Source organism: Schistocerca serialis, chromosome 4 (assembly GCF_023864345.2).
Source record: "Schistocerca serialis cubense isolate TAMUIC-IGC-003099 chromosome 4, iqSchSeri2.2, whole genome shotgun sequence".
In the NCBI taxonomy this organism is placed as follows: Eukaryota; Metazoa; Arthropoda; class Insecta; order Orthoptera; family Acrididae; genus Schistocerca; species Schistocerca serialis.
Window position 1 is genome coordinate 777,861,134 of NC_064641.1, and position 22,969 is coordinate 777,884,102.

General features: G+C 38.9%; 1 protein-coding gene across 2 annotated transcripts in view; it reads right to left on the reverse strand.

The window, feature by feature from the left end:
• Positions 1-22,969, reverse strand: part of LOC126473340 (uncharacterized) — a 138,788-nt gene that overhangs the window by 48,312 nt on the left and 67,507 nt on the right. For both annotated transcript variants that reach the window (XM_050100336.1, XM_050100335.1), the window contains one exon: positions 2,435-2,556. In XM_050100336.1, the coding sequence (XP_049956293.1) occupies positions 2,435-2,556 (122 nt within the window). The remainder of the gene's footprint in view (positions 1-2,434; positions 2,557-22,969) is intronic.

Here is a 22,969-nt window from a genome sequence, read left to right on the forward strand (position 1 = left end):
TGAAAGCTGAAATTGATGGAAGCGAGGTTTTTGGGGAAAATAGAAGTGTATATTGAAAGGATGGGCAATGGAAGTGGTGTATTGGCCACAGTAGACAAGAAACACAAATCTATTGAGATAAAAATTTAAGGTGCATGTGAGATTGTTTGGGCAAGACTCAGTATCAGGGGTGGGCATAAAACAACTGGATCCCTCTGACATCCACCAGACTCACCTCCTGATGTAACCGATCCTGTGAAACTTTACTAAATGCCTTCCCTGAAAACTACCTAGAACAGATAGTTAGTAATCCCACTAATTATGGAAATATAGTGTATCTAATGGCAACAAATAGACCTGAACTCTTTGAGGCTTTCAACATCGAAACTGGCATCAGTGACCATGATGTGGTTATGGCAACAATGATTAGCAAAGTACAAAGGACAACTAAAACCAGCAGAAAGATATATATGTTCAGTAAACTACATAAAAAATCAGTATTGTCATGTCTCAATCAGGAACTTGAAACTTTCAGCACAGGTCAGTAGCACACAGAGGAACTCTGGCCCAAGTTTAAAAGAATTGTTGACCACACACTGGATAGATATATACCCATCAGAACACCATAGTGGGAGGGAACCTCCATGGTATACGGTCACTGTAAAGAAACTGCTAAAGAAACAGAGAGTATGGCGTAATACGTGTAAAACAAAGCTTATGGCTATCAATAGAGAGATGCTGAATGAAATACATTTGGCTGTCAAGAGAGCAATGCGTGATGCCTTCAATGACTACCATTGCAGAACATCAAATGACATTTCACAAATTCCAAAGAAACTCTGGTCATATGTAAACACTGTTAGTGGCACGAAAGTTAGTGAATGATACAGGAACTGAAACTGAGGGTAGCAAAGCAAAAGCTGAAATTTTTCATTCAATTTTCAAATGTTCCTTTACAAAGGAGAACCTAGGATAACTGCCCCAATTTAATCCTAATACCACTGAAAAGATGAATGAAATAGGTATTAGTGTCAGTGGTGTTGAGAAACAGCTGAAATCACTGAAACTGAACAAATATCCAGGCCCTGCAGGAATCCCTGTCAGATTCTAAACAGAATTTCCAGTTGAGTTAACCCTATTTTCCAACTACAGTCTATCATAGATCCCTCAAACAAAAAACAATGCCCACTTCTTGGAAAAAGGCACAGGTCATACGCATCTACAAGAAGGGTAGTAGAAGTGATCCACAAAACTACTGTCCAATATCATTAACATCGATTTGTTGTAGAATTTTAGAACATATTCTGAGCTCAAACATGATGAGGTATGTTGAACAGGATGAGCTCCTCAATGCCAACCAGCATGGATTTCAAAAACATCGATCATGTGAAACCCAACTTGCACTTTTCTCATGACATAATGAAAGCTTTGGATCACGGCAATCAGCTAGGTGCAATATTTCTTAGTTTCCAAAAGTTATTTGACTCAATGCCACACTTACACTTATTGTCAAAAGTATGATCATTTGGGGTATCAAGTGAAATTTGTGACTGGATTGAGGACTCCTTAGTACGAAGGACACAGCATGTAATATTGGATGGAGAGTCATCATCAGATGTAGAAGTAACTTTGGGTGTGCATCAGAGAAGTGTGTTGGGATCCTAGCTGTTCATGTTGTATATTAATGACCTTGCAGACAGTATTAATAGTAAAATCAGGCTTTTTGCAGATGGTGCAGTTATCTAGAATGAAGTACTATCTGAAAGAAGCTCCATAAATATTCAGTCAGATCTTGATAAGATTTCAATGTGGTGCAGAGGTTGGCAACTTCCTCTAAATGTTCCTAAATGTAAAACTTTGCACTTCACAAAATGTAGTATCCTTTGACTATAATATAAATGAGTCACTGTTGGAATCGGCCAACTCATACAAATACCTGGGTGTAACACTTTGTAGGGATATGAAATGAAATGATCACATAGGTTCAGTCATGGGAAAGCAACTGGTAGACTTTGGCTTATTAGTAGAATACTGGTGAAGTGCAATCAGTCTACAAAGGAGGTTTCTTACAAATCACTTGTGTGACCGGTTCTATAATATTGCAGGATACCATCTGCCACACACCGCACTGTGGCTTGAGGAGTATGGATGCAGATGTAGATGTATTCTTTATGCTATTATCATATAATCATTTCTATCTACTTCTTTTACCTTTTTCCTAACTTTTGTCAGAATAGCTCCTACCAAGTCCTGGAAGCTAGAGAAGATCTTTTGCTTAGTTTATGTGTATTTACCTCCTGACACCCTATAAACAGATGTTTCATACAGCATGTAATATGTCATATCTTACTGATTTAAACAATTAAACATTTTATCTTCCACAGAGTAAAAGTAACATATTAAAACGAACTTACGATGAAACAATTTTTACAAACAAAAAACATATGCTACTCACTGATGGTCATCACATATGCTGTTCTTCTGCAACTCAACAACTGTTTCAAAATTATTTTGCACTACAAATCGCACAGCAACTTGTTGGTAGATGTGCCTGTTTTGTGGACTCCAGCTTGTATACTGCAGTAAAAAAAGAAAAAAAGGAAATGATTCATCCTTCTGCACTTGCGAAAATACTGTCTACTCAGTTAATAATGGTACTTCAGTTATGAAAAGTAACACAAACAAACAAGCAAAATTTACAGACTCAAATTGCTATTTTTCCATGTATATTAAAGCCGAGTTGTAATGTATATCTACTTTGTAGTGTGAATTCAAACAACATTTAACACTAATCATTAAACTGATACCGAAAGAGGTCATGTTTTCTTTATAGTTGCAGGCAACAATTTAGACTGACAGTTTAATCCTAAAATTCACTTAATGTATGTAATTTCATATTTCTAAATGAATACATAGAATAAATTATTCCAAATTATACATCGTCACCATAAGAAATGCATACCATTTAAATAATCATTCTCAAATATTAGATATTTTGAATTTCAAGCTTTGGGTTCCAAATTCTCAGAGCAAGGAGGAGGAACAAGCAATAAGAAAATTAACTACCACCATACACACACACACACACACACACACACACACACACACACACACACACACACACACGGATGTAAAGGAAGGGAACGAAACTAGCTTTTCGACTTATCTGACAGCTTCAAAGACATTTAAATCAAAATATATTGACATATTCACACTTTTTTACTTGATACTATTAGTACCCACATCATGTAATATTATGCATCATGCGAAATAAAGTAAGATGATGATGTGTCATATGACACAACACATGCCATCATGTTGTCCAATAGCGCATTTGTCATGTAACGCAATATGACACAATGTGGCATTAAAGTTTAGGATGCATGTATCTCCCTGCGATACTTCCTATTACAGATGCACCCCCTTTCTCAGAAACCTCCTATTGTAGATGCACCCCACTCTGTAGAAACGCACAAATTTGTGTCTATTTGTTCTTACACTCACCATATATGTACCAGGTTGTGGGTCTAAAATGGCTCACTGTGCTGAAGAAGTAGGGTTAAATCACAAAAGGGTGCAAATATGTAAAAATGTTTTGGTTTAAATGTCTTTGAAGCTGCCACATAAGTCAAAAAGCTATTTCCCTTCTTTTAGATTCCTAACTCTGCGCAAGACATATTCACCATTTTTTGTCCTATGAAAAGAGCATTTTTCATTCTGGTTCTCAACTTTTACTCTACCATAGTTTTGATATTAGATTGCCATCAATTGGCAACTTATGTACATTTCTGTTGATTCGTATGATGGCTGATCTTGTACAGGTTTTTTTACTGTCTTTTGAACCATGTTGCTTATATCGTGACAATGGATAAACCTTTCAATGGATAAACCTTTCACAAAACAACAGGATGGCAATTAATTAAATGTATTTGTTAACCTTCTTACAAAATTTGAACCGATTTCCACAAGTCTGTAACATAGAAGAAGTGGCACACGTAAAAAAAAAAAAAAAAAAAAAAAAAAAAAAAAAAAAAAGTTTTTTGCAAGTAAAATCAGAATGAAGCTACATTTCTGAAAACAACTTTTCAATTTTATCACAAAAAAACGTACTTTTTAAGATAAAAAAAATTGTTTTGACTTTATCCGTATATCTATCATCGTGCAAAGTTTGAACCGATTCATATAAGTTTAATGTATTGAAGTGGCACACTTCTAAAACTCCTGAAAAACATTAAACCATTGTATCTTGACAACAATAAAGATTATTGCAACAGATAAAGATTATTGGATAAAACAAAAATCGTTTTGACTTCATCCATTTATCTACCTTCATGTGAAGTTTGAGCTCATTTGTACAAGTTTAAAGTACAGAAGTACTGTACTTCAAAAACCTCCCAGAAAAATGTGTCTTTTTGCATGTAAAATCCAAATGAAGCAAGATTTTTTCAAACATTAAACTTATCTTAGACCAAGGTCTGATACACCAGCGTACCAAATTTGAACCATTAGTCTCACTACAGTCTGGAGTTATTTAAGGGTGACTGTTTCTGCATGCACAATCAAAATGTGGGTGACTGTCTTTGCATGTAAAATGTTAATGAGGCACTCTGGTGCCATTAGCTGAACATTAACTTCAGCCCACTTACAATCTTTTACAAAAGGAAGTAATCCATTTGCACAACTTACGTGGGCACCAGCTCCGGTTTGTTGTTCAAGTCTTGCTTAATGTACTGTAAAACACCTATAGTAAGACAAATGTTCAAATTGCTACACAAATGGCTACTAGCCTGGGTAAACCACTTTCTAATACATGTTTCTAGCTCAAACAGGAGCCAAGCACAAAGATCCTCCTCTAAACTGGAATTCTGCACACAGCCTATTCAAAGTGCTGTAACAATATTTCAGAGTTGTTATACTGATTTGGTCACCTATCCTGAGTAAAATTTTTGTTGCTCCTGAAATAAATTGGATGCAGGATGTTTATAATGTTGAACAGTTTTATTTAAAGATGAGGGTTGACTGATAAGTAATGCCTGCACCTTCCTACCTCTTCAACAGTTGGCACATTGGTATGCGGCAGGTACTGGCTTGTTCTATAGCCTCTTCTCTACACCTCCAGTTGGTAGGAAGCCTTAGCGTTGAACGGTTGTGTTCTTACAGTGTAAAGCACAGAACCCTGTGCAGACAGTCAGTCAATGTGATTTAGCAATGTGCAGTCATTGAATTCTTGACAGAAGAAGGTGTCACCCCAAAGGAGATTCATCAGAGAATGAAAGCCATTTATGGTGATTGTGTTGATGTGAGTATTGTGTGTCGTTGGGTGAGTAAGTTTAAAGATGTTGAGGTGGGAAAATCTGACCTGCATGACAAACAACGAGTTGGATGTCCTGTGACAGCAACCACAGAGTTTCACAAGCAAAATGTTGAGAGATTGATTTCGGATGATCGTCGCAACACTCTGAGAGAAATTGCAAGTTCCCGATAATGAAAGACAGTCCGCGGGGACATCATAATGCTTCTGATGAAGACGTTGAGAGAACTGTGAGACTGTGGTTACGGAAACAGTGTGTCGACTTCTTCCCTGACGGCTTCAGAAAACTTGTTCGTCGGTGGCAAATATGTATCCAATTGTCTGGTGATTAAGTGGAAAAGTGAATATTGGTAATTAAACATCACAATCTAATGATTATTTCTGCATTTGATTTATTAAAATATTCCCATCCAAACCCAATTAAAGAAGGTAGAGGCATTACTTTTCATTCAACCCTCGTACAACACTGAGACCAGTAGTTGTGACTCCATGAGCAATTAAATTAATATTCAGTAGAGAATTGACATAGAGGAAACCATACTCAATAAAACAGAGATTCTGATACCAACAATTAGAACACATTATACATAGAATGTGTCCCATGTGGTAATGATCTATTGAATCTATTCATGTTTCCCATACAGATCACCCTGTAACAACAGTACAGACTGCGTGGAAGACACATTTTTTAAACAAAATTTTTATTCATCGTTGGGAGCAATTACATTTCCTTGTCAGGCATGACTGACTTGGGCTGGTTGCTACAGGATTCTTGCCAGATGCCAGCACCAATCTACATCTTGTTCACGTATCTGGGCAAACTCCACTAGCACAATCGGCGATATGACAAGGTGATGCATTGCCTAAGCAATGCTTACGAGGGTAACACTCCCGGAACAAGCGTTGGTAGAAGCAGCCCAGCAATCAAAGGGTAGGAAATGGTCATGTGAGGTCTGGGAGCAGACTGGGGAGTGTATTGGAGACTATAGCTCTACCTTCCTTACCAGCCAGCTCTTCACCTGAATAGACACCCATTTCCTACCCTCTTGGACATAATGTACATTCACTTTCTCAGTGGCCTCCCTAGGCACTGATGTATCCCTTAATTGTTAGGAATAAGGCTGGAGAAATGAGTAGTTTTGCAATGGCTACATTTGTTTTTATCCAATCATTCTTACAAACAAATTCCCAGAGATCCTGACCACGTTTTCATTGACCAACTTGCACAACTGTTGTCAGAAGTGGGATAGTTTGCACAGTTTGAACCGGTACTCAGACTATTCTCTTGTTCCAGATTGTTGCAGCATAAAAATCCTCAGCTGAGAGGTACTGTCTGCACATCATTTTAGCCTGCGGTTAAACTTGGTTGCTGACTTTCCCATGAAATATTTTCCCTTCTGTTCCTGGCATTAGATGTGCTTATGTGCCTCAAACTGTGTGAATACACACATGGGTTGCAGTGCCACCTGTGCTGAGATGCGTTCAGTCACACTTGGCCCTTCCCTATGTCCCTGGCAGATTCTTAGAGCCAACCAATCACTGATACTATGCTGCCCAAGCTGCATGCCACACCACCTCACCACCTGATGGATTGCAGCCTATGCCAATTGTCATTGATGCCAGAACTGGAAGGGACTTCATGCCATCGTCGGGTGTTGACATCACATTGCCTACCAGCTGTTCAATATGGGTCCTGAGTGTCACAACTGCTGTCAATTCGCTGTCGTTGCTACAGATGCCACTGGCACACCACACCATCACTGCAGCCACCACCACCATCTCCACATATCCACCATTGCCTCCACACGTTGAAATTACTGTAAGTTTCATTAGCAATGTGCACTTGTCCTCTGCTGTCATCTTGCCACGAGCACCCTTTGAGTGTCATTGTGGACAGGAATACATTCTGTTTTCTGTATTGACATCACCTTCCTCTGTAAAGGTATTTCAAGTGATCATTAAGTAACTGTCTTTCCCTGATTTGTAAACATGCCTGACTTACGTTCCTGACAAGAAGAAATACTGGAACTTGCTGCAGCAAATAGTCATGGATCCTGTTGCTTCTTTAAATCAAGAAATTAACAGACTCACTCTTAGAAAAATTCAATGACCTCTCTTCCTACTACTGTAAGCATTTTTCCTGCTGTGACTATTATTTTCGGGGAATATAAATGAAAAGGTAACTAATTTTTTGCAAAGTGTTCATGATGTGGGAAGTACTTGTTCCTGCCTGGACAGGTTCTTATTAAATGTAGCCAGGTTGAAGTTGTCAGGGGATGCCTGTACATATTTCGAATCTGTAGATACCTTGAGAGATGCAGAAAGATCAAAGTTTCAGCATGAGAGTTAACAGAGTAATACTCACATAAGAGAGGAGCTACTTAGTACAGGGACTGTCTGTCCACATTGTGGCAAAAACCAGGTGGGGACTGTGAGGCTTTTGCCCACTGGATATGGTTAGTTTCGTGTCATGCATATCTACTGGGACCAGATACAAAATGAAATTTTGTACTAATTGAGGAAGCTGAAGCTCATGCAATTACCATGTCCATTAGGAATACAAACTCACAAATAGATAGTGAGGTTAAAGTGACATCACCAACATCTTTATACAAAGTGTTCAGACTAATCTGGCTGTGCAGAGAGACAGGAAGATTAGTTTCTGCCCCATCATGCAGCACTGAGCTCTACCATGTTTCCACAAGTGATACATGCTGCAAGTGTTGTATAAAATTGTGCATGGGAGAAGGGAACCCATTTTTTTTTTTTTTTTTTTGGGTGGGGGGTGGGGGGGGGGGCGGGGGAAGCATGCACTCCACAGCTTGGTACATCGAACAGAATCTAATGAGCAAGGTGATGTGTGGTGTTGGGATATTGTAGCGCATGTATAACAGTGCTGAAACCCATTAGGGTCCTCATTTATCTACCATCACAACAGAAAAATCTGAGAATCAAATGTATTGCTCTTCATAACATCCTCCTCATAGGCCATCTCTCTCTCTCTCTCTCTCTCTCTCTCTCTCTCTCTCTCTCTCTCACACACACACACACACACACACACACACACACACACACACACACACATATATATGTCTAAGAATTATAGGTACTGAGAACTTAAAAATTATGAAGTTCATGGTACCAGCATCTGTTCTGCTTCTGCATCTGTCTGATTTTCGTTTCATGAGCTTTAGGCCATGGTCGAAGGCATATTTCTGTCAACCTACAGTATTACTAGAGTTTGAAATAATGACAAGGTGAGCTGCCTATCCACACACTTTTTTTTTTGTCTGGAATGACGGTATTCATTAGACATCCAACAAATATGAGGCATGTTTCTTAAGTAAGTACCATTTCGAAATAAAAATATAACAAGAAGACTTTTCTTGGCAATTTTTACATGAAAACCTGTACATTAATATAATTTGGCAATTTTTACATGAAAGCCTGTACGTTAATATACTTTTCATATCATACAACCAGCTTTTAAATACCATCCTCATAGAAATCTGCCACCTGATTAGGCAACAACTGCAAAAACATACTTCTTGACACTTGAGGAAGCTCGTCACATGACACTGAAACTGTAAAGCATCTGATCTCTCTCACTTTTTCACTAACTTTATGCACTACATTATTGTTAATAACTGAAGGTTGCCACTTTGCTCCTCATCATGCACATTTGTATGGTCATCTTTACAAGCTGTCATCCATTCCCGCACCATCCCATAGCTCATAACATCTTCTCCATACAATTCACTGATCTGATGATGAATTTCAGCAACTTTTATGCCTTCAGCAATAAGAAAATGAATCACAGGGTGCATTTCACAGTCAGCAGAATTCTCATTCGAAGGAGTCATTTCAAATACTTGCACACAAAAAACATTCTGAATATTGATGGGAATTTTGTAAAAAAGTAATTTAAATACACCCTTTCATGTAAAAATAACATTGCTAAGAAAAGTCTACTTGTTTTATTTGTATTTCAAAATGGCACTTAATTAAACAACAGGCCTCACACTATGCTCACTTGAGCTCCTGCCACTTTTGTGCTTGACCAACATGGGACAGTTGTAACAACATAATCCCATTGCTGAGCAGTTCTGTTTGTGTGAAAATAAGTCAAGTTCATGATCCATCACAGGCATTACCCATGACTCTTCTTAGTGCAGCAATTTCAGCATTGATAACATAAAACATTTTGACATCTGTGGGCCACACAATTCAGTTTTGACCTCACTAGTTGCTTGGTGTGATGCCCAAAATACAGGCCTCATTTTCTCTTGATGCCAACGCACAAAGAGTTAGCTGGAGATTACTCTGCACTTGCCAAGGATGTAACTGTGTGAGGTGCAGGTAGATCGCTCCATTCCCTGCTACCCTCTCTGAAAGTAACAAAAAAGTGTGTAGATAGTAAAATTAACTTCATCTCATCCTGAATCACATGAATAACCACCAGAACTCATTTGCTAAAGGCTTTAAATCAAATAAATTATAAAGTATGTCACAAGCAGCAGCTGGCTGATAACAAATTTTGTAATTGCTTGTTCATTTCAAAGACCCAAAATGATACAAAAAATTCAAATTTATAAGATGTGCATACTGCTACTTTTAATACAAATGCATAGCATAAGATAAATGTGAGAATTAAATTGATCAGAATTGCAAGACAACTACAATAGCACATTTAAATATGAAGTTCTTTGTTATCTGTGCTCTACATAAATGTTATCTGCCCTCTTCACAAGTCTTATTTGGTCTCTACGTAAGTGAAGTTCAAATAAAAAATTCAGAAGACTTTAGCCGTAAATACAAATTTTAAAAATCTTTATGAAGGTTCCAACTTCTTTTGTTATTAATAACACTAGTATAATCCTGTGGTATCTACCCTGAGCACATATGAAATCCTTTTCAGTAAGGTATATTCTAAGTGAATTAAACAATGCACAATGGCAGTGAACAGACTGCATGTTGTAGGTGAGCAACAACCATGAGATTATTGAGCAACTGTCTCATTGACTAGGTTAAGGCAGGAGGACGCAGATATACATTGATTACAGTTGTCTCCATTTTTATGAGAAATGGACCTAATCATTTAGTATGGATGTGTTCTGGTCAAAGCTCTCACCATGACTGAAATTTCATAGCACGATTATCACGGTATTTTCTCTTATAAATCTTCTTGATGACATGAGCTTTACTAAAAATGTATACAACAATTTTTCTAAGGAAATAAAAAAAATTGTTTTGGGCACAGGAAGAGAGAGTAGAGAGATGAAAGAGTGTGAGATATCTGTAAATACACATAGTGAAACAAATGAGCAATGGAATACAACTAACATTGTGCATGATACGTAGAAGTGTGTCCACCCAGATACTCAAGTCTTTCTGGACTATTTTATGACACTGACGTATTTCCAACTACACAAGCCATATAGTTATGTAGCCTTTTAAAAAACTATACTAAGTAGTAATACTATACTAATACTACATACTATGTAGAAAGAGAACTCCAGCTAGGAGCAAGAGTGTCACAAGTAGCAGTGCGAAGGAGGGAAGATCTGCCTTGTTCATGCAGCGTTACCAACAAGGGACAGGAATCTACATTCCATGTTTCATGCAAATTGTCTACAAAGGCAAAGACTGAAACACAATGCAGACAGACACACCAATGGTTCATGTAAGTGCAAATGAAATTGCATTTCAAATTGACAGCTGCATATAATTACATACAAGGTGCATCAAAAATATTTTCACGAACTTTATACGTGAATTTCCCTTGCACATGCAAGTTTTTTATTTAATTATTAATGAAAGTTTATATTCATTTAATTTCAAAGTAAAATGCAACATAGGTTTGTAACCAATAAAAAAAATTTAGATAATTTACTGGCATTACTGACAGAATGTGACCCTGTTTTCTCATCATGATTGATTAATGGTGTGCTTTCAGATATACAGCCGATTTGTCTTTTCCATTTTTGGCGTAGTATTTGCACAACTGACCCTGTTGTCTTCTTCAGGTGCAGTGAGTTGGCCTGTTATGTTTACTCACTGCTGGACTAGAACCAGACAGTGAACTACTATTGGTCCAACACTGCTATTTATAGCTGACTAGCTTAAGACCCACTGATTCGCTCTTGTAGACTGTATGGCCTGCAGAGATTTTTGTTTGTTTTCATGTAATCAAATTTTCATGTTGTTCACAAACTGCCATATCTCCTAAGCTTTTCATGCTAATTAAGCCCATATAAGCATGGTCTTTTCCGAAAGTACTTCTGACCAAAAAGTGATTCTGGTAGCTGAAGTCCAGAGTTTTTGATAATCATGCATTTAGCATTCTTGTGGAGATTTTTCCATAGCAACTTCCATCCCCTAACAAATATATCTTTATATCTAGCAGAGGAATGAAATACCAATTTTCATAAATTTAGTTTTAAATTTTTTTTAATGTAATGAAATATTTTCTTAAAAATTTTCATCCCATGTTTCAGCCCCTTAGGGGTTCAATTTCCAACAACACTAAAACAAGTATTTTCTTATTTGTAACCAAGAAGTCAAATGCCAATGTTCACAGATGTAGCTTTAACAATACATTAATAGTTTTTTAATAATGATATATTTTCAAAAAAGGCTTTTGTCCATTGTTTCACTCCCTTAGCATTAAATTTCCAAAAATGTTCAAACACATATTCCTTTATTTCTGACCAGAAACCAAATACTAATTTTCATAGGTCTAGCTTCAACACTGCCTTAATAGTGACATTTTTTTAAAAAAACCTTCATCCCCTATTACCCCCTTACTGTTGGAATTTCAAAAAATATCTTCTTAAATGAAGCCTACTGTATCAAATCCACACCTTCTCCAGATTTCAAGTTTCTATCTTTAGTGGTTTGGGCTGGATGATGATGAGTCAGTCAGTTAGGACATAGTCTTTTATACGAGGGTTGGAACTTTAATAGTGGCAACTATTTATTTACAGCTAGTACAAAATAGATATGTGTTTCAAAGTTTTACTGACCTTCAAAGTAGTCACCAGCATTGTGTATAACCCGTTGCCAGCAATGTGGAAGATACTGTTAGCAGTGCCTGTTGTGTTGACAGTTTGAGTGGTGCGGTCTATTGCCCAACGAATTAGTAGCAGTTCTGAAGCAAATACCATGAAATGCTTCCTTCAGTTTAGAAATAGAGTTGAAGTTACGAGGGCTTAAGTCAGGGGAGTGCAGTAGGTGGTATAGCACTTAGCAACCCCATCAGTCAAACAGATCAATAGCAGCTTGCACTTTATGTGCTTGAGCACTGTCCAGCCAAATTATGGTCAGGTCCTGCAGAAAGTGTCATCACTTCTATATCTAAGCTGGTCATAGATTGTGTTCCAAAAATGAACAACACAGAGACAGAAGTGATGACGCTTTCTGCAGGACCTGACCACCATTTTGCTGGACAACACTCAAGCATGTACAGTGCAAGTTGTTACTGATTTGTTTGACTAATAGGGCTGCTAAGTGCTATACTACCTACTACACTCCTCTGACTTAAGCCCTCGTAAGTTCAACTTGATTTCTAAACTGAAGGAAACACTTCATGGCATTCGCTTCAGAACTACTACAGATTCGTTGGGCAATAGACCGCGCCACTCAAACTGTCAACACAAATGGCACTGCTAAGAGTATCCTACGACTTCCACATCGCTGGCAATGAGATATACACAATGTTGGTGACTACTATATGGAAGGTCAGTAAAACTTTGAAACACATATCTATTTTGTATGAGCTGTAAATAAATAGTTGCCACTACTAAAGTTCCAACCCTCGTATATAGAGATTGCGATTTTGATTCCCGATGCCCAGATGGCTGGTGAGACTATAATAAGTTAGAGTTGGACACCAAGCTGTGGTGAAACAAGTGCTGTATTGTTTGAGAGATACAGAGGCGAGCGAGTGTGTCGGGGCTTACCCAAGTTCACTGTTAGTAGCGTCATGTCACCATAACGCGTCTGTGTGTAGCACAGAAGATACAAGTATTGCACCATAATTATGAATGAAATTAGAAGTTAAGTATCAGATTGATTAGATCAATATTTTACCTAAACACATCATTGTTTTTTTTTTACTAATTAGTGGCACTAAATAATAAAGCTAGGAAGCCAGATATTGGTCATAATGTGCAGATGTATGTCAAAATTAACTGGTACAAATCTCAAAGTGATTAAAGCAAAATGTTGGTCAGAATTCACGGTTTTAAGAAAAATTGAGGGCACTAAATATTAGACTTAGAAATGTGAAAATTTGCACGACACTTCAGTTCAACATGAAAATAATAACTACGTGATCCCATTAAGCTTACTCTAAAAGTTTTCGAGTAATTTACGAAAACTAAATTTGGAACAAAAACTTCCTTATTTGTAGTTCAAATGGCTCTGAGCACTATGGGACTTAACATCTGTGGTCATCAGTCCCCTAGAACTTAGAACTACTTAAACCTAACTAACCTAAGGACATCACAAACATCCATGTCCGAGGCAGGATTCGAACCTGCGACCGTAGTGGTCACGCAGTTCCAGACTGAAGTGCCTAGAACCGCACGGCCACACCGGCCGGCCTTTTTGTAATAGATTAAGTATTTCCTATATTAATGCTAGAAAGTTTTGGTTACAGCACATGTTGAAGCCTATTAAGTAATACAGCTATAGCACATTTTAGGACCTTGACATTAATAACAATCAATACAAGGTCTCTTAAATTTGTTGTTCAGAGGTCATGTGCTACTGTCAGTTCCATTCTAAAAATTCTAGAAGGCAAAGTTTTAATGCAAGCGAGCTAAAACTTTTTCTGTGATTTTAACAAACTTAACTATATTCATACAAAAATTATGAAGATTCTAAATTGATTCATGACATTGTTATAAAATACTGTGTGTCCGAGAAAGTGGCCGTTTAGAGACTGCTACCATGGACATAGGGTGGATGACAGCAGCTGTTCCCGTGGCCATCTGCTGTGCCACAAATAGGGTGAGTAAGGAGGAAAGGTACATGCTTTGAGTGATTCTGAACAAAACACTTCATTCGGTGTATGCCCTATTCTGAATGGTTTCTGAGATAGAACACATTTAATATCACTTTTGTACGTTTTTCTTGAATAACTCAAAAACTGCATCCTCCAGCAAAAACATGTCACAGTACAAAATTAAACTATATTAAATTTCCTACAAAAAAGGTCCTATTCAGTTTTTTATCTAGAACTAATTGTTTGTGCGAATAGAGTGCGAGAATGTTCAAAAACATGCATGTGCTGTAGCTTATGTAGTTTTTGTAGGCCAGTTTGAGGTAGTTACCTGACTTATACACCACAAGTGTCCCATATGAAACAGTTTGTCTCTACTTGCTACCTCAATATACTACAACGTGTGCTCATCGAGAGAGTTTTTCAACATTCTCACGCTCTGTTTGTACAAACCATTAGTTCTAGAGGAAAAACTGAATAGAACCTTATTCATAGGAAATTTAGTACAGTTTAATTTTGTACTGTGACAAATTTTCGCTGTAGGGTGTAGTTTTCGGGTTATTCAAGAAAAACATACAAAAGTGATATTAAATGTGTTCCATCTTGGAAACCATTCGGAATAGGGCATACGTCCATACGAAGTTTTCTGTTCAGAAGCACTAATACTATCACCCCTTAAAGCATGTACCTTTCCTCCTGACTCACCCTGTATATAAATACAGCCCGAGAGGCAACACTAGGCTTCACTTCGCATACAGCCACCATAAGACCTGTGTCAGTCAAATGCCAGAGTGCATGCTGCCTCAGATAATGTCAGAGACAGGCTGTTACAAAACGCTTATTTTCAGTAATAATAGAAAGTGAACTCGCAAGGACTGTACACCATCCTGGATCGCTTAGATTTTGCAAAAGTAACTGTTGGTATGCCACCCGTAATGTTAGCAAATCTGCGTGACAAGGGGTGACAATTATTTTCCACTTTCGTGGCGAACATTTATTTTGACTATCATCAGTCATGGCGAAAGACAATTTTGTAGGAACTTACCATAGAGGTCGCCTCTGAACTGCTCATAGTGCTGTTTTGGATAGAGAGATTTACTATCAGTATGAACGTAATGAATATTACAAAGTTGAGCGTGTGAAACTTTACCAAATGTATGTATCAATTAAAGTTCAAAATCTTCGTTTATAATCATAGTCCTGATCCTGCTGAGCAAATAGAGAATAGAAACATTTCTTTCAATGGGCTGGACAAGAACATGGACTTGCAGACTGGGAACTATGGTCAGTATGCTCTCCATCGCTTTCTGGCTGACCACTGTAATAGTTCCCAGGCTCTCATAAAAGACAGCGAACAATATTTACAAAAATTACAATTTCCTCCTATGACTAATGATTGATTATTATGATAATCAACCCGCCACCCCACAAAGCCTCATCTAGACTGAAACCGCGATTCCTGTTTATTAGATTTTCCAACATCTCTATTTCCATATTCGTGAGTTCCACTGCACCAAAAATTTGGCATCTACAGCAAGATACTCACCTCCTCATAATTTGTATCATAATTATTTTTGAGACAGTGCTTTGTAACAGCTGATTTGCTTGTTTCACAGACAGGCACAACAAGAAGGCTGCTATACATTTAACCTTTTGACCGAAAGGCCTTCTTCCAAAAACACATACACATTCAGAAAAGCACAACACACACATATAAGACCACTGCCTCTGCCCACTGTGGCCAGACTACATGCTGTAACTGTGACTGATGGGAGAATCAATATGGCATGGGTTGCAGGAATAAGGAGGAGACAAGGTCAGGGAGTGATAGGGATAGTGTGGCGAGGGGTGGGGAAAGGTGTAATGCTGCTTGTGGTAGCATGTGGGGATGTGGTGTGGACAGGGGGCTGCTAGGTGCTGCCAGCAGAGATGGGAAAAAAAGGACTGAGTGCAGGTAATGGGGACTAGCAAAAGGTTGTGGCCATGGGGGTTATGGGAATGTATGACACATTGCAGGGCGAGGTCCCACCTGTGCAATTCAGAAAAGCTTGTGCTGGTAGGAAGGATCCAGATGGTGCAGCTTGTGAAGCAGTCATTGACGCAATGCATACTGTATTAGGCAGCATGTTCAGCAACTGGGTGGTTCAGCTGTCTCTTGGCCACAGTTTGTCAGTCGGCATTCATGTGGATAGACAGCTCATCCCCATGTAGAAAGCAGCACAGTTGTTGTAGCTTAGTTTGTAGACTACATGACTGACTTCACAGATATCTCTTCCTTTGATGGGATAGGAGACTGGAGTAGGTGGTGGTGGGAAGATGTATGGGACAGGGCTCTCACCTACGTCTACTGCTCGGATATCAGCCATGACGCAAAGGGTTGGGAACAAGGTGGAGTAGGGACGTCAAGGGTACTGCATAGATTTGGTTGATGGCATAATACCACTGTGGGAGGGGTGGAAGGATAGTCCTCATTTCCTCATTTCAGGGCATGACAAGAGTTAGCCGAAACCCTGGCGGAGAATGTGATTCAGTTGTGTCCACCCTAGGTGGTACTGAGACATGAGCAGAGTGCTCCTTTGTGGCCAGACGGTGGGGATGTGGGAGGTAACTGGTGACAGGAGAGAGAAGGCACATTGAGATCTGTTTCTGTGCCCCTACCCTGCTATCCCTCCCCTTTTCCACCCCATGGCTCCTCCTTACCACACCACCTGCAATAGATTGGTTCTCCCATCAGCCACAGTTGGAGTCCCTAGTCCAGCCAGAGTGGCCAGACACAGTGGTCGTGTCTGTGTGATTAGTGATTGTGTGAATGAGTGTGTGTGGTTGCTTCCTCAGAAGAAAGTCTTTTGGTTATAAGCTTAAATGTATAGCAGTTTCTTCGTTGTGCCTGTCTGCAACACAATGTCTCCTCTACATGGCAAGCAGCAATCCATCCTTTTCATAACACTGTTGCTATTTCATCCTGGACTTTCCACTGTTTGATTTGCTTGCTTGTTTTAGTTGGGTGTGTTGCTGATGTTCCTTGCACCTCTGTTTGAATGTTCTAATAACCTGCCTCAAGTAAGAAATGTCATATTCAGATGGAAAGCAGTATACACCCAGCTTTCAGAGGCCTAGATCATGTTTAAAATTACAAAGATGATGTTTTAAAATTTCTGATGGGAGTGAAATACACAGGATGCCAAGTTCCACAGAAATTACCCATTTTTCCAGATATTAGACCAGCATAAAGTGGATAAGCAATCCTTGGCTTGTCTTTCTGTGTGTCAGTCTCAATCTCTTCCTCAGGAATTCTTAATTTTGAGTGCAATGCTTGCTGAATCTGATGCTCTGAGTACCCATTTCTTTAGAACACTATTCACTGGTGTAAATTCGCAAAGCCCTCCTTGTGTGAAAGTGTTTGAGCTCTAAGGACCAGAATCTTTAGTAAAGAATTTCTTGAAGATGGATGGTGATGGTTCAAGGCATGGGAACAGAGGTCACTGTGTGTGGGTTTTCTACATACACTGTGACCCAGGGGTCTGTCCAATTTTCTCTTGACTAACATGGTGATGAAAGATAGTTTGAGCTCTTTCTCAAATTCTGTCATGAATTTTATATTATAATGGATAAGACTTTAAATGTTCCAGGAACTCTTCAAACTTTTTCGTTCCATGTAGCCACACCACAAACATATCATTTACGTGTTGACAGAAACCCATTGGTTTGAACTTTATTAACTTATTAATAAATTACACTGAAAAAAAAAGCAAGAGACCACATCACGTCACTCTATGGGGAAGATACTTCCAACAATGAACAAAAGTAGGATAAGCTCCATCAGAACAAATTTCAGCTTCTCAATATGCTGACCTTCATAAAAATGTGTCAAGATGAATAAGTCGTACCTATGTTCACCAAAATCAAACACTGTGTTAATACACCTGCAGAAAAAATGCTTATAAGCCAAACAAACCTGGCTCTAGCACAAGAGGTAATTCACGATACCCGATGAATGCTAGATGTCATTTCAAAAGAGCTTCTTTATCTCTATCTTTACATGTGGGGTAGACTCTCTGTTGATTCTTGGGAATAGGTTGACAGTATGACATTGTCAGTAGCAGAATCAATGCAATTGAAAATCTCTGCACACCAGAAAGCAAAATTTGATTGCTTGCACAAAAACCCAAGGCAACATACTGGGAGCCATAATGTAATTAATGTCACTGACAAACATATGGATGATGATACAGTGGAGATCCTTGCTAAATGGCTAAATTTGTTGCACACTCCGAAAATGGTAGCTACATCCCACCAGAAGCAGCAGAAGAGGTTCAACACAAAAGCTGTAGAGTGCTTTCCACGGAGACAAAGCTAAAATCCAATATCTCCAAGAAACAATTAGTGCAACAAACGAGGAGAAGGAAACAGTAGTTTCACCAGCTGGCAAGGGCAACACTATGGTTTTAATGTCTCATGTAGACATAACAAGATTTTCAATCTTTTGAATGGTGCTGCCTCAGACATAGATACATGTTTATTCTATGAATAAAATCGAGAAGAAGATGATGACTCTTCTGAATAATGAATTGTTTAGGAATAAAGGAGACGACACACCGAAAGGCAGAAGTGCTGTGTCATTGACAGATACACGCACAACAGGTACAGAGCTTTACTTTGCTAGCTTTCAGAATGGAATTCCTTTCTCACGCTGTAGGAGAAACAAACACACACACACACACACACACACACACACACACACACACACACACACACACACACATACACACATGCACATACCTGTCTCCCTACATTGTGCTCATTTGACTGTTGAATGACCACAAATAATGCCATGGGTTGTTGAAAAGTAAAAGATCTGACAGGGAAGATACAAGGTGTTTCAAAAATGACCAGTATATTTGAAACGGCAATAAAAACTAAACGAGCAGCGATAGAAATACACCGTTTGTTGCAATATGCTTGGGACAATAGTACAGTTTCAGGCAGACAAATTTTCGAAATTACAGTAGTTACAATTTTCAACAACAGATGGCGCTGCGGTCTGGGAAACTCTATAGTACGATATTTTCCACATATCCACCATGCGTAGCAATAATATGGCGTAGTCTCTGAATGAAATTACCCGAAACCTTTGACAACGTGTCTGGCGGAATGGCTTCACATGCAGATGAGATGTACTGCTTCAGCTGTTCAATTGTTTCTGGATTCTGGCGGTACACCTGGTCTTTCAAGTGTCCCCACAGAAAGAAGTCACAGGGGTTCATGTCTGGCGAATAGGGAGGCCAATCCACGCCGCCTCCTGTATGTTTCGGATAGCCCAAAGCAATCACACGATCATCGAAATATTCATTCAGGAAATTAAAGACGTCGGCCGTGCGATGTGGCCGGGCACCATCTTGCATAAACCACGAGGTGTTCGCAGTGTCGTCTAAGGCAGTTTCTACCGCCACAAATTCACGAAGAATGTCCAGATAGCGTGATGCAGTAATCGTTTCGGATCTGAAAAATGGGCCAATGATTCCTTTGGAAGAAATGGCAGCCCAGACCAGTACTTTTTGAGGATGCAGGGACGATGGGACTGCAACATGGGGCTTTTCGGTTCCCCATATGTGCCAGTTCTGTTTATTGACGAAGCCGTCCAGGTAAAAATAAGCTTCGTCAGTAAACCAAATGCTGCCCACATGCATATCGCCGTCATCAATCCTGTGCACTATATCGTTAGCGAATGTCTCTCGTGCAGCAATGGTAGCGGCGCTGACGGGTTGCCGCGTTTGAATTTTGTATGGATAGAGGTGTAAACTCTGGCGCATGAGACGATACGTGGACGTTAGTGTCATTTGGACCGCAGCTGCAACACGGCGAACGGAAACCCGAGGCCGCTGTTGGATCACCTGCTGCACTAGCTGCGCGTTGCCCTCTGTGGTTGCCGTACGCGGTCGCCCTACCTTTCCAGCACGTTCATCCATCACGTTCCCAGTCCGTTGAAATTTTTCAAACAGATCCTTTATTGTATCGCTTTTCGGTCCTTTGGTTACATTAAACCTCCGTTGAAAACTTCGTCTTGTTGCAACAACACTGTGTTCTAGGCGGTGGAATTCCCACACCAGAAAAATCCTCTGTTCTAAGGAATAAACCATGTTGTCTACAGCACACTTGCACGTTGTGAACAGCACACGCTTACAGCAGAAAGAGGACGTACAGAATGGTGCACCCACAGACTGCGTTGTCTTCTATATCTTTCACATCACTTGCAGCGCCATCTGTTGTTGAAAATTGTAACTACTGTAATTTTGAAAGTTTGTCCGCCTGAAAATGTACTGTTGTCCCAAGCATATTGCAACAAACGGTGTATTTCTATGGCTGCTCGTTTAGTTTTTATTGTCGTTTCAAATATACCGGTCATTTTTGAAACACCCTGTATAAAAATGATTGAAACAAATGATGGGAATATTATCAGGGATGTGGAATGCACAAGGGAAGTGATGAATTATTTTGAAGTCTTACTGAATGGGGAAAATGAACAAGAAAGTGACATTGAAGACACTAAAGTAGAGGAAGAAAAGGCATCCAATTTCTTGGGCAGAAACTGAAAATGCCCTGAAACGTGAAAGGTCGGAAGACAGCAGCAGTGGATGAGCTGACAGTGGATATGATTAAGGCAGCTGGAATTCAAGGAATACGGTGGTTATATCAGATGCTGAGGGTGGCATAGAAAGAGAGAAAAGGGCTGAATGACAGGAAAAAGGAAAGTATAATAACATTGTTTAAGAAAGGAAGTAAAAAGAAATGCAGCAGGGACTTAGGAATCACACAGCTCTCACATTCCTTTAAGGTAATAGAAAAGATCACAGAAAAGAGACTGTGAAAAATCCTTGAACATCAATTTCAGGAACAACAGCATGGATTCAAAAGAGCAAGGGAACAACAGACCTCATTTTTCCCCTCCTTCATTTAATGAAAAAGTATTTGGAAAAAGAAAAGGATCTGGTAATATGACAGTGTAACAAGGTATAAAATATGGGAATGCTTGAGAAAACATAATATCCCTGACTCACTAATTAAAATAATTCAGGTACTGTACAAAGGTTGTGAAAGCAGTGCACAAGGAGGAGGTGGAAGATCAAAATGATTTCAGACAAAGAGAGATGTTCAGCAAGGCAGTTCACTTTCCCAAATACTCTTCATCACACTTATGGACACATTCATGGAAGATTGCTTTTTCTGATGACATCACCATTTGAGAAGAGACAAAAATGGAGATTCAGAGGAGAATGGATTACTGGAATAAAAAATTTAAGGAATTCAAGTTGAATGTCAGAGTGTGGCAGTGTCAATGAGGATGAGCAGGACACCAAAACCTTGTAAGATCATACTGGAAGGATAGAAGGTTGAATGCATGAAAATTTCAATACCTCAGTAGTGTTGTATCAAGTGGTGGAAGTGCCAAGCTAAAAATTTTAAACAGAGCAGCAAAAGTTTTCAGCTTCTTCCACCAAGTACAAAACCTAATCTGGGACAAAGGAGTGCCTTTAAGAACTAAACAGACCATGTATAACACATATATCCTGCCAATCATGAGATACAGTCTGGAGACTTGTGTCATAAATAAGAGAGAAGAGAGTCAGATACAGTCATGTTAAATGAAGTTCTTTAGCTCAAAACACCAAGAGGGACAGAGTCAGGACAAATATGTAAGGAGAGACCTGCAGGTGATCTTGACCATGGAGGAAAGAATGAGTGCTGCAGGACTGAACTGGTTAGGTCATGTGAAGCTAATGCACCTGACACTAACTCCATGTCAGAATTTGGAGATGGAGGTACCAGGAAAAAGATCAGTTGGGCAGTCTAGGAAGAGATGAACAGATCAGAATATTGAAGATCTCAATAGGAGAGGAATACTGTATAATGAAATTGAGAGGAAAAAACCTATACTGGAACAGAAATCAATGGAGGTATATCATCTGCCAAGTTCCTACCCAGATCGCTGGCAGCAAATCCTAATGTTTATGAGAATTTCATCATCATGTCGTGGAAGTGTCATATATGAAAGGGGCAACTGTTTGTCTCCAAAAATTATATGCTTAGGGGTAGAAACAAAAGGAGGACATTTTGAACATTTGTTGTAAGTTTCTGATTTGAGAATTTTGTAAAATGATCTCTCATTAATAAATAAAAAATGAAGCAATTCTAGCATCCATTTTCTGTGAACTTTCTTTTAATTATGTTATGAGGAATCCGAAAGTTTGTAGAAATACTTCTGATGTGCACTATATATTTTACTATAATGTAGATATCAAATTATTAAAAACAGAGGTGTTCAGCAATGACTGCAACAACATTAATGTATTGTTTGACTAAAAAGTTAAGAAAAAATGCATAGATAGTATTCAAATAATTACATCCATCAAACTGACAAAGCCAGGAAGCAAAGCGCACATTACCTGCATGCAAGTTCACAAGCATTCATGGTTGAATACATTATTTCTGCAGGACACAGTTACCTTTCACATAAGTTGCAAATTATTTCAGTTTCAGAATTAATTTTCCCAAACTGAGCAAGGAGGCACAGTGGTTAGCACACCGGACTCACATTCAAGAAGATGATGGTTCAAATACACATCCAGCCGTCCAGATTTAAGTATTCCACAGTTTCCCTAAATTGCTCAAGGCAA